At 47.6% G+C, this 13,291-nt stretch overlaps 1 protein-coding gene across 2 annotated transcripts in view; it reads left to right on the forward strand.

Annotated features, from left to right (window-relative positions):
* Nucleotides 1-13,291, forward strand: part of Syne2 (spectrin repeat containing nuclear envelope protein 2) — a 321,669-nt gene that overhangs the window by 287,544 nt on the left and 20,834 nt on the right. Inside the window, exons 1-2 of one of the 2 annotated variants that reach the window (XM_036205562.1) lie at nucleotides 3,404-3,579; nucleotides 9,131-9,293. In XM_036205562.1, coding sequence (XP_036061455.1) covers nucleotides 3,560-3,579; nucleotides 9,131-9,293 — 183 coding nt within the window. In that variant the 5' untranslated portion in view covers nucleotides 3,404-3,559. Of the gene's footprint in view, nucleotides 1-3,403; nucleotides 3,580-9,130; nucleotides 9,294-13,291 lie in introns of those variants that run through there. The other variant, XM_036205561.1, reaches the window with a different exon arrangement.

The raw sequence follows: 13,291 nt of genomic DNA on the forward strand, positions 1-13,291 counted from the left end.
ATGGCTCAGGCTTCTCGCTAGCTAGCTCCTATAATTTAACCCATTTCTACTAGTCTATAAGTTGCCACGTGGCGTGACTTACCAGTACTTTCACATCTTGCTTCTCTTGGTGGCGGCTGGTGTCTGTCTCCCCTCTCCTTTCTCCCTTCCCTATCTCTCTTAGATCTTTTCTCCTGGTTCCATCCTGCCCTGCCATAGGCCAATGCAGCTTTATTTATCAACCAATCATAGCAACACATATTCACAGCATACAGAAAATGTATCCCACAGCACTTCCCCTTTTCAATGTATTTGGAAGGTTTCTCCAGTCCTTCCAGGCCCCCACAGTCCCATGGCCTGCTTATAAAATAAACACTCAGAAACGTATATTAATTATAACTGCTTGGCCATTAGCTCGGGCTTATTACTGACTAGCTCCTACACTTAAATTAACCTATAATTCTTCTCTATGTTCAGCCACGTGGCTTGGTACCTTTTCTCAGTTCTGCCTTGTCATCTTGCTTCCTCTGTGTGTGGCTGGTGACTCCTGACTCTGCCTTCCTCTTGCCAGCTCGCCCTGCCTGACTACTGGTCAATCAGTGTTTTATTAAGCCAGTGTACAAGAGCATTATCTCATAGCAACTGAGGGCTGAGGTTGAGTAACTTACCCAAACAGAGGCCGCTCACAATGCCACCAGGATCCCCACTCAGACAGTTGTCACCTCCCATGCCACCCTAGACACTTCTAGTTGGAAGCACATGATGACTAGATCCCTGTGAAACCTATGTTAAAGTTGAAGGCCTGGAATAGTGTTCAGTACTCTAAAAGCCACTAAAGAAGGTCTCATTCACGGGTTAAAAAGAAAGAAAGACATGCCCCCACCCCACCCCCCAAAAAAATCTAGTACTTTGGTTTTATTCTCAACAAATTTCAAAATAATTAGTACAACATGACAACAGGTTTCTTAAAGCTACATGACATCTGATCATTCCACACAAGGAGGCTTCTCTGAGGGAGGCAAGCAGAGCCAGGCTCCTCACATCTGCTGTTTGGGCTATTGAAACAACACTTCGAGGTCAGCCCGAGCCTTCATTTACAGAGAGGGAAACTGCCACTCAGAAAGGAAATGACGTCTGCGCAGGGTGGGACCAGGAGCCAGAGTCCTTCCGTCTCACCACACAAAGCATCGTAAGGGCATGCCCGGCTCCTGTGGGATGCTGGCTTTCCAAGGCACTGTATTAAAATTGTTCTGAAACTTAGAACTCATGTCTAGTAGGGTCTGCCTACTAGAAGACAGTGGTTCTCAAGCTTCAGTGTGCATCATAACCCGCCTCAGTGTCCCAGGTCCAGAGCTGCTCCATCCACAGGTCTGGGTGAGGCCAAGACCTTCATTCTAACATGTGCCCAGTGGGGGTGCCAAGGTGTGGTGTTCTTGATAGGAATGCTGTTTGAGAAACACATGGGCAGTGGAGTGAAGTAAATCAGAAATGTGTGAAAATGTCTTGAACCTTTGTCTGCGTGCTGAGGAGCCATGCACAGGCCCTGCTTCCTACCTCCCTAGCACGGTGTTGGTGAGGCCTGAGATCCATATGAGAGAGTAGCAAGGCAATCAAAGGTCCATCCACACACATGTATACCATGCTCAGCTTTTATATAGGTGCTGGGGCTCTAAACACAGGTCCTCATGCTTATGTGGCACACACTTTACCAACTGCGCTGTCTCCTCAGTCCTAGGGTGGGACCATTTTTAAAGACTATTTCTAGTGGTGTGGGTGAATGATCAGAAGAGGATTTCCAGTGCCTGAAAGAGCTCCCTTGGAAGGTTTACACTGACAATCTACTTGTGTGAGAATCATTAGCGATCATTTTCATTTTGTTTATCTACAATTTCCAAGGAAAATGTTGTTACTGTTCTCTTGAATGCTTCCTCAATGGCATCATTATGAACAGGCTTAGTATTCTTTTTGCTAGTGTATGAAGGAGAGACTTCAGCTCAGACAGTAGCATGTAAACAAAAGACTAGTCCCTTCCTATTGATATTGGATAGCTCTTTTGTTTTCAGAAATATCAAGTCCATGGAAAGACACTGGAAGAAAAATCAAACATACTTCTCACATTTCCCCCACCATTGTGAAAAGCCTATCCAGTTTGTACTAATAGCAAGTAAAATGCTGACATTTAAACGCAACAGTTATTACCCTGGCAACCATGGACTATGATTGCTTTTCATCCCTTGTAGAAGGGACTCACACTTTGCATGGCCCTCCTTCATCTGTATTTTTTCAAGGTCACTGTGAAAGGCCAAACAGTACAGCCAGTCAGGAAGCTGGCTTCCTGTAGCCACTGCAGGTTCCTGGAAGGAGCTGAAGGTTGCTGGGCATAGGGGAGGGCCAGCTAGGGTTTGTTGGGCATAGGGGAGGGCCAGCTGGGGTTTGCTGGGCATAGGGGAGGGCCAGCTGGGGGGTTGGCCTCCGCATTTCCATTTCCCTTGCCATTGGCCCAACTATTCCACTTCTGGAGCACGTGACTTTTGTCACATACCCTGCAGAAATGTCTTCCTGGGAGTCGAGGGCTTACCCAGGGGGAGAGCAGCTGTCAGCAGATCAGAAGCAACTGCCCTGATGTGCACGTCAGGAAATGAGCCCCAGTGTCCCGTACGTAGGTCACAGGAGCAGCCCCACATGTGGAAATGAGCAAAAGGGGTGTCATGTGTTAGAAGTTTCAAAACTTCACTCACGCATTGTTCACTGGTAGAGGAGGCTTGCTCTCCATGGAGGGGATATAGTAATAGCTAAGTGATAGGTTGCAGGAACACAGGAGATCAAGTCTCAAAACAGGGGAAGAAGCAGGCCTGACCCATTTCCATGGGAGAAAGGAGGATTTCCATGTTGCTACATTTTGGAAAACCCAGGAAGGAGAAGCTGAAATCTCTTCCTCTATCTTGAGGTCCATTTGTAACTACAAGGTTCCTTCTGCAACAGTCCATGGAACAGAGTAAATGAACTCTGGCCTTCTCAGGCAGGACAGCAAGATCTAAGGCAAGAGGAAAACTCCTGCGGGAAATGTCTTCTTCAGGACCCGAGGAAGGCACCCCTGCATGGCTCGGGCTTCACGTTTCACCGCTGCTTGTAAACACGACACAGAGAAATTATAGACCAGAAATCTCCTTTCCCCCATGTTCCCAATCTAAATGTTTCCTCCCTAGCTTTATAGCTCTTCATACATATCACGGTGCCAAGATAAGGCTGGGACTTTCTCCTCTCAGCCTTGCAATCCAGTAGCATCAGAACAAAGGCTGTGTGTGTGTGTGTGTGTGTGTGTGTGTATGTAAAGAGCTGGAGAGAGACGTTTCCTTTATTGCAAAGGGGGGAAAACAGATTAAAAATTGCAGAGCGGAGAGAAGGTGTCTTCCAGCCGGCATCGCCCTGTGCTGCCTCGCAATGAGGAGCCTTGGGGAGGGCCGGGTTGGAAGATGCTGAGCCAGTGAATGAAGAGGGCAGGCTGGGCAGGGGGAGGGGCCGCCTGGGCAGGAGGTGGAGGTGCAGCCGGGAACTTGGAGCGTCCGCTGAAACCTAAGGAATGGTTTTTTCTCATAAACAGTAAGTGCCATTTCAGCCGACAGCCACACCCGTGACCCAGGTGGCTGCTGCTATCTCTGTGTGTCTTGCTGTTTTGGTTACAATGGAGATCACCGATGAGGAGGAGACCGTGGCTGCAGAGTGTGTGCGCCGCAGCTCAGCCATTCGGGGGATGGGTTCTCTCCCGGCGTCAGCATGCTTGTGGTGTCTGCAGTCTGCCTCTGACAAGCCGGCAGAGATGCGATTATGCTGTGGAGAAAATAGAAATATCCCGGCATCAAAAAAAATGCTCCACAGCAGCAGTTGGCTCTAAAATGTATTGTACTGTCCGTGCCCTCAAAGCAGGGTGTGGAGATTAATAATTTTACTATGAAGATATTTAGCTCTGTGAAAAGATAAAATTGTGCAGGCTGGGTACAGTGTGTTTAGCAACCAACAGCTGCTGATAGGTTTGAGTATTTATTTCGGTTTAGCTACTTTTGATCATTTCCATTCTCCTTGCTAATTTTTGTTATACTGTACACATTGACATAGGCATCACTTAACTTACGCTGACCTGAGCTTTTATAATCTGTCTGCTGCTTACCCTGAGAACAGGGCTGAAAGGTATATTACTCCATATGCATGAATATGAATTATTCCAGATAAATATGCATTTGATATTTAGAGCCTCACGCATACGTAGCAAGACTTCTGCCTGCTGTATGTACTGCCGGCTCATCTTCATTTTGACCATTCTAGAAGGAGAGCTGTGTTCTTCAGGGTTACATTCTGAGCCATCTCTAGTTAAAATGGAAGAAAAACTTTGTTCACCTTGATCATGCCCTGTATCTCTACCCATAATTCCTGTAATAGAACTCCTCTGTTCTATTACAGCTACTCTTGGGCATAATTCTAATTTTGCTTGGTTTCATAGAGAAATGTCTTTTGGCATGGATAGCTTCTCCTTTGTACCGAGCAATATTGTTTTGATCATGAGTCCTAGAATTCAGCTCAGGAAACCCTATTTCTTTTCTCCTGGGTGTATGTTCTATGTTCAGAGGTAATACATGAAATATATTACCTGGATAAACATGGGCAAGCACAGAGGTAGGAGCCACATACACTGCCTACGTGGGTGATGGTTATGCATCATCTGCCGACAGGCCGGTCTCTGAGGAGATTCCCTTGTTTCCTGATGTTAAGTGGAGCTCTCAGTGTTTTGAGAGCCGTATTAACAAATGTAGAGGTCAGCCCTCGGGATTAGCCAAGGGCACATGCTTCCTGACCCAGGGAAGGCGACAGTTGAGTTGCAGCATCCGCAGGGAGCAGAACTATATAAATTTCAGCAGTGTATCTGTTGGTTCTTGAAATTCATTGTCAGGTGATTGTCTGAGAAACATTCTGATTCGAGTGCATGGGGATGTCAGGACTCCGGGCGGAGGTTAATCTGCAGGACAAGTTAGACTCTGCCTGGGTGAAGCGCTCTCTCTCGCTCTCTCTCTCTCTCTCTCTCTCTCTCTCTCTCTCTCTCTCTCTCTTTCATTCCCTTCCTCTACTTGGGCCCTTAGTGAACTTACTGTCAGTAGGTTACACGCCACTCAGAGCAAGGCAGTGAGTAGCTTTGAGGGCAGAGTGTTCTGGTGTCCTCTGGTCTTTAAAATAGGACAGTGCCGTCATTTTGACGGGAAAGACAAACCGGTGACTGTCACTCCCTCACTCAGGAGGGATGTCTGAGTACTTCTGATACTGTGTGGGGACTTCTAAGTTGCATCAGGTGTGTGGGATTTTAGACCCATCTTCGAGTTACTATCGAATCCTCACAATGTGCATAGGACCCAAAGCAAAAGCAAGTGGTTAAATGTACATTGAACAAAAACCATGGAAGGGAACCGTGAGCCATGTATCTGTGACTTCGTGCAACTCCTCTGCCACCGTGCCCTGGGTCTGAATCGTGTTCCTTGACAGCCGCAGAACCCATCTCCTACCCCCAGTCTGTGCACATCTGTAGGTGCAAGGTGTGTGACAAGCCACAGGGCCTCCAGAAGTTAGAACCCTGCCCCTGCAATTTTAATGGCCCACGTGACTGGGGCTGGTTGTTTAACCCAAATGTGTCGTCTTTTCCTCAGCTGTCCGGGGGGGAGGGGGGGGGGGAGGGGGGGGGTGATGATAGTGCCTGTGAGTATCATTGGTGGGGTTAAATGAGTTGCTGTCATGTGGACTCAGCAGGCCTGACATATGTTAGCATACGAGATAAATGTTAGCAGGTTACATAGACGTTCCGTTACTGTGGCTTATTTATGAGTTACAAAGCATATCCAATGTAGATATTTTAAAGGAACAGGTTACACATGAGAAGGCTGGTGTCCAGCTAAGTGTCCTCTTACCTCAAATGCTCAAGAACATAGTTTGGAATTTTTTTCCCCTTATTTAGGAATATTTGCATCTTTATAATGAGCTCTCGTGGGAATTCACAGGTATTTCTCATGCACAGCCCTAAGGTAATTCTGTGTGTCTTTAGTGGGCCTGTCTTGATTGCAGCCGTCATGGAAGGTCTGACGTGGGGTTTTTCACTTGTAATGGCGTGCACTCAAGAAAGCACTCAGAAAGTTTGGGCTTTTGAAAAGCGTTACAGATTATGATTTTTAGATTCGGGATGTTCTGTCTGCATTTTCTTTCCATTCTCCATCGGTCTGCCTTGAGTACTTCACTTTGAATACCACAGCCCTAGGAGAGCCAAGCAAGTGTCCCTCTCCTTCTCCCGGGGTCATTACATCCCTAGCCTTTGTATAGAAGGTGGTCTCCCTCGGGGTTGTTGATTTAGCTCAGTGGTAGAGCACTTGCCTGGCAAGCGCAAGGCCCTGGGTTCGATCCTCAGCTCCAATAAAAAAAGAAAGTGGTCTCCCCAGGCCTCTTAGTGTTAAAATAAGATAAGATAAAATAAAATAAACCGCTGTGATTCTCGTAGTGGCGTGGGATTAGGTGCTGGTTGGAAGCATAGTGAGCTGCATCCTGGGAAGAGGAGAAGGGCAAGTGGGAGACAGTTGGATGATCACTGAGCCTGAACGCTAGAGCAGGAAGGTCTCACGGCCAGGCCCCTTCTCCAGCCAGAGGGCAGCCCCCTCACAGCCGTGTGGGCAGCTTCTGGTCCTTGCACAGTCAGGGTGGTAAACTGAGGTAAGAAAAACACAGTGGTAAACCACGGGAATGAAGGCAAGATCTAGGTTACAGCTGTATCCTGGCCTGGCCTGGATTCAGTTACTTGCTTTTCAATAAATCATCTCATGGCTTTGAAGGAGCGTTTGTCTACTGCAGGAGTGCAGTTTGGAAAATGTACCTGCTTGAAACTGATCATGCCGTAATTCCTGGGCACTTGTCCTTGCCGGAGATTGTCCCAAATGTCCTTCATACACATCTGCTGCTGCCCAGCCAACCCAGTGAAGGAAGGGTGTCACTCTTAGCCCCACTTTACAAGTGAGCTTAATGAAGCCAGAACTCAAACCTAAGCCCTTACAGACTACCTTGCCTGCCTTCAAGCCTCCCCGTCTCATGGACCTACTGAGAATAATAGCTGCAGAACGTATATTATATCCCAGTGGCTACCTGTCGCCTTGGTCCCACATCACCTGCAAGATGTTTAATTTTCTTGATAATAAAGACACTTAGAGTCTGAGTCAAGAATCTTGCAGGGGTGTAGAGCTTGTAGATAGATCGTAGATGGCGGTTGGACTGGACTTTAACAAACCTGGTCTGCTTGACTGCAGCGCTCCGACCTTATCCTTATTGCCGAGGTTTGAGAGACCACAGAGGCTTGAAGTAGAGGGTCTGGGGTGAAAGGATTCTCCTAAAGTCATACAAGTCACTGCTAACAGAGCTAGATCTGGAAGGCAGTCCTCAGGGTTGTCTTGGTTGATGGTGAGATAGAAACACATGGACTCTTTGGTTCACTTAAACCATAGCCTGGAGGTATAGGGAATATGGTTCAATTGGTAGAATGCTTACCCAGCATGCACTAAGCCCAGGACTATATAAACCAGTGTGGTCCTGTATGGATATAATCCCAACACTACATAGGCGAAGGAGGAAGGTTTAGAAGTTCAAGATTTTCCTTGGCAACACAGGAAGACTCGAGGCCGGCCTGAGCTACAAAAGACCTATATGAAAATAAAACCGCCTACGGGGAAATGACTGTGCATGTGTTCATCAAACAAATAATTTGTTGACAGCCCCTTCCACAGCCACGTAGGAGGTACTGCCTTTCTCTCCTGAAGAGTGGAGAGTGTCTCTCACAGTGGTGTTAGCTTGCCCCGGTGCTCCAGGAGCATGGGGGCAGGGTTGGTGGGCAGGTGTGGAAGAAGCATTGCCTAAGAAAAGAGGGACGGCTTCTGGTAAGAGGCCAAGAGGCCATTCAAACTGCTTGAGGTGTTAAAACCGATTATGAGATTAAACTGGTTTGTCAAGGTAGAGAGCTGAAAGATCCCCAGCGTGAATCAGGACTTACCTTCAGCAATGGAACCAAAGGTGGTGGGTAGGAGGGCATGGAGGCCAGAGGAAGTCGTTCGGTTAAGAGTTGGTGGTGCGGCAGGCGGTGTGTTTCCTGTGAGTTGAGGTTGGTATCTCAGTTTCTCTTTCCATTGCTGTCAGCCGGGGATGCAGCTCTGACGGCATCTTCTGACCTGAGGACTGGTAAGTAGGGACTTTGAACTGTAAACCATTAATCCAAATCCCCCAGATCAACGGTGCAAGCGCTCTCTCATCCCACTTTAGGGCTTTCATGAAAGCAGCTGATTAAAGCCGTTCATTTCGGTCTCAGTGTGAAGAATGATGGCTAGCCAGGCGAGGTGGCACGCACCCAATCATCCCAGCATTCAGGAGGGCAGAGGCAGGAGGATCTGTGAGTTTCAGGCCAGTGTGAGCTAGCTACTCAGTGAGACCCTGCCTCAGACCAACAAAGATGGTTTTTGCCTCAGTAGCTCTTGGCCTTGTGTTAACTCGAAGCTCCAGTGCACAAGCTTGTACACTCTCACACTTCTTGCATGCCGAGTCAGGCTGGAAAGAAACTGAGGCAGGCTGCCAGAGAGGCGGCCAGCAGATCCGTGCTTGAGCGGCCTCTCTCTTTCTGACTCAGAGATGCCCCAGAACAAGCCCACGAGGCAGACTCTCTGGGGCACCAACCCTCACACTGAAGTAGTAGGGTTGCTGCGTGTTCTGTCTTTGTCCAGGGAGAGCCACTGACTGCTATTTCCTGGGCATACCCATGACAGAAGCTGGAGCGGCGAAGTATTCAGGATAGGTATTTGGGAGAGAGGAAAATCACATCCTCCCTCCAGTCTGTGGAGCCCCAGGAAGTGGTCAGGGTATCAGGAGTCCATGTGGGTCTGACAGGCTTTCGGCTAGACTGAGTCTCTGTGAAAAATCATCCAGGCAGACAGTTTTGCAGCGTCGCCTGCTCTCTGAACAGGCATACCTGGGGACGTGGGAGTTGTTTCTGCTATGAGATCAAAGCAATACAGATGCCCTGCTGCTCACCAGCATCTGTCCTGGCCCATGCTTCGCCATGCTGATGACTGGTTCTCTCCCCTCTTGCGTTTAGGGTGAAGAAGCTGAAGGAGACGTTTGCTTTCATTCAGCAGTTAGACAAAAACATGAGCAACCTCCGCACCTGGTTGGCGCGAATCGAGTCTGAGCTCTCCAAGCCGGTTGTCTACGATGTCTGTGATGACCAGGAGATCCAGAAAAGGCTTGCTGAGCAGCAGGTGAGGGACAAGGAAGGAGTGCCTGGAGGAAAGGTGGCACCAGGGGAGGCCACGGCCGGCCTGCCCTCAGCTGTCTTCCACCCTATGTGTGAGGCATCCAGTCTCTGAGTGCCTCCTTGCCCTTCACATGGCTCTTTGTAAAATAGTGTAAACAGTGCTGAAGATGCACACCTTAATTATGATGCTCGATGAGGTTTTTTATTTTCGTCTTTGTTGTGTTTTACATAATTTGAAAGGCAATGAATTGGGGGTACAATTCCCTTTTGGACTGAGATATAGTATCTTGGCGACTGAGGAATTGCCTCCACTGAGTAGTCTGTAGGGCCCCCACCCTACCCCCACCCCTCACCCCAGGATCTAAGTATATGGCCCTGGCTGGCCTGGAACTTATTATGGAGATCAAGATAGCCTTAAACTCAGAGCTCCATCAGCCTCTGACTCCTCAGTATTGGGATTGGGGGTGCATATCATGACACCTAGCCCCGACACAGATATTTTCTCCATTGCTAATGGATGTAGGAGGCCCTGCCTACTGTGGGCAGTACCATCCTTAAGCAAACGGGCCTGGGCTCTATAAGAAAGGGAGCCAAGCAAGCTGGGGGAGGGAGATGGTCTCTACTTCAGTTCCTGCCTTGAGTTCCTGCTTTGGCGTCTGTCAATCATGAACTATACCCTGTATGCCAGATAATAGCCTTTTCCTCCCAAGTTGCTGTACATCAGTGTTTTGTCACAGCAACAGAGAAACAAACAAGGCTACCTACCAACTACTATAAACAGAGCCATGCTGTCTTAGGGTTTTTTATTGCTGTGAACAGACACCGTGATCACGGCAACTCCTATAAAGAAAACATTAATTGCGGTGGCTCGCTTACAGTTTCAGAGGTTCAGTCCATGATCATCATGGCGGTGTGCAGGCAGACCTGGTGCTGGCTACATCTTGACCAGAAGGCAACAGGTAGTCCACTGACAGTCACACTAGTGAAGCTTGAGAATAGAGACCGCAAAGCCCCGCCCCCACTATGACACACTTCCTCCAACAAGAACACACCCACTCCAACAAGGCCACGCTGAATGGTGCCACTCCCTTTGGGGGCCATTTTCTTTCAAACCACCACACCTGGATGCAGTGCACAAACACCCTCTCTCACCCCTCTCTCCTGGGATTCAACCAGTGCCTTTCATATGAGAGGCACGTGCTCAATCAAGACCAGAAGGGAGCGCCCCAGTTTTGTGTATGTGTGACAATAGCCCTTGTTACCCAGGCTGTCCTCAAACTAGCTATATAGCTGAGGGTAGCCTTGAGCTCCTGGTCCTTTTACTGTGTGCCGAGATTTGTAGGGTGTGCCACCATCACCATTAAAGATGCCCTTTAATGATAAATTATCTTGAGTCAGGTCTAACTTTTATTGTTTTAAAACTTGTTGTTGTTGTTTGTGTTTCAAGACAAGGATTCTCTGTGTAGCCCTGGCTGTCCTGGAACTCACTCTGTAGTCCAGGCTGGCCTCCAACTTGGGGATCTTCCTGCTTCTGCCTCCCAAATGCTGGGCTTAAAGGCATGTGCTGCTACTACTACCCAGCCTCTTATTGGTTTAAAAGTGACTTTTTTTTGCCACCTTAAATAGAATAAATATTTGTCCTTTTACTAACTTGTCCATTTTTAAGTGGGTATCACATTGGCCTCACCCCAATAATCAGGGGGATGTTGATAGTATATGGTCACATGATTGGCTAATTTAATTCTCCTTTACCACGTGTCTTAATCACTGCTCTATTACTGTGAAGAGACACTATGACCAAGGCAACTTTTTTTTTTTTTTTTTTTTTTTGAGATAGGGTTTGTCTGTGTATCTCTGTATCTCTGTGTAGTCCTGTAGACCAGGCTGCCAAGGCAACTCTTATAAAACAAAGCATTTAATTAGGGTCTTGTTCACAGTTTCAGAGATTGAGTCCATTATCATCATGGCAGCAGAAAAGTGTAGTGCTGGAGAGGTAGCTGAGAATTGCATCCTGATCCAGAGAGAATGAATATGTGGGTCTGGGCATGGGCATTGAAACCTTTTGAAACCCCAGTGACACACTTCCTCCAGTGAGGAGATATGTCCTAATCCATCTAATCCTTTCAAATGGTGTCGCTCCCTGGTGACTATGGGGGCCATTCTCATCCAAACCACCATGCCGTGTAGCCTAATGCATTTCCAGGTTCTGGGATGAGGATTTGGACATGTTTGAGGGCAGAAGAGGTCTCATTCCACCTACTGCAGATGCACTGAGGCAATTGTTAGTGGTTGCAGATGAAAAGAACGTTGCTGTGTGTCTGTTACTCTTAAGTCCAGAAACACTAAAGACAGAATACTACTCCAAAGAAGGATGGATAGGCCATTTCTTAAAATTTGGCTTATGACTCCACCCAAAATAAGTGCCATAAATTGTTTGGCTGCCTCTAGAAATAAGACCTAAAAAGTTGAAATCACTTAATGCTGCCTTCTCAAAAGTCCTTAGCTCCTGAAGTTGTTACAACCCCTGCTACTCCTCAGTCCTCTTAGTAATGACCTTAGGGAGCTGGCAGAGGAAGGGTTAGGGCCAGTAGCTCTCAACCTATGGGTCTCCACTCACTTAGGAGTCACATATCAGACATCCTGCATATCAGATATTTACATTACAATTCATAACAGTCGCAAAATTATGGTTATGAAGTAACAACAAAATAATTTATGGTTGGGGGGTCACCACAACATGAGGAACTGTGTTAAAGGGTCCCAGCATTGGGAAGGCCGAGAGCCACTGGGTTCGGCCCTCTGAATCTTTCCATGCACTCCTCTCAATGATTGGTGCTAAGGTTCTGTACTACTTCAAAATGAAAACACAGTGGAGACTTTGGAGCTCTTCAGTCATGACCCGCTTGGATCGAGTCCTCAGCATTTCTCTCCTGGTTTGTCTTTGTTGTGTTGGCTTCTTGGTTCCATGTGAGGAGTCCCTTGATGGCTTAGGGGATGGCTGGTACCTTTCATTCTCTGACCACTAGTAGCCTCTTTCCCTCTGTGTCATTCCAAACTCCCAAATCATCACCATCACTAGCTCAACTTGCTGCCTGGTGGTGTGTCCCTTAAGCCTCTCCTTGGAGATAGCCTATAAGTGCTAGCAGGGTCCTGCCTGGGATTTCCCCTCCGTCCCACGTCCTGGCTCTCTCTGTCCCCGTTCTTTCTGCCTACACCCTCCTCTCCAGTTCTTTCGTCTCTTCCTGATGCCTGCTTCTTCTTCCGTAACTCTTTCTCAATTACTTCAGAACTCATTTCTTCCCACCACTTGCCCTACATAGTCTGTCCTCTAGCCATTTTCTTCGGCACAAGCTGGATTGGTAGTGTAAGATAGGAGCTGGAGAGATGGCTCAGCACTCACTCACTGGCTGATCTTCCAAAGGACCCAAGTCCCATTCCCAGCACCCGCATGGCAGCTTGTGATTATCTTGTAACTCCCACTTCTGCCCACTGAAGGCATCAGGCAAACACAAGGTACACATACATGGGACATGCAGGCGAAACACCCATATACATAACATTTTTTAAATTAGATATTAAAATTAATGATAATGTGAGATCATTGAAATGACTCTTAAAGTACATGACATTCATGTTTACCTCTGGGCTGGAATTTCTCCACCTTTCCAAGCAATCCTAGCCAACTAGAACCAGGTGACATCCTGGGCATTTTTCCGATTAACAGTGTCCCTAGGTTCATTCAGTACCGCTCTCCGGAGTGCTGATTTATTGCTTTCATTTGCTAAAAAGAACATGCATCAATGCCATTAAGTTTCTGAAAAGCCAGAGACCATCTTGTAAGCCAGAAAGAACTCTTGAAGCTGGAGTTCTACTTAAATGCAATCACTGTAGAGCCTGCCTTGTTGGTAGTGATCCTGCAGCGGCTCCTGCCGCGGTAATACTTCACGCCGAACCCTGACTACAGAAAGAAGTCCACCGCACATCTCACCTCACAAGACCCGG

Source organism: Onychomys torridus, chromosome 14, assembly GCF_903995425.1.
Source record: "Onychomys torridus chromosome 14, mOncTor1.1, whole genome shotgun sequence".
Taxonomy (NCBI): domain Eukaryota; kingdom Metazoa; phylum Chordata; class Mammalia; order Rodentia; family Cricetidae; genus Onychomys; species Onychomys torridus.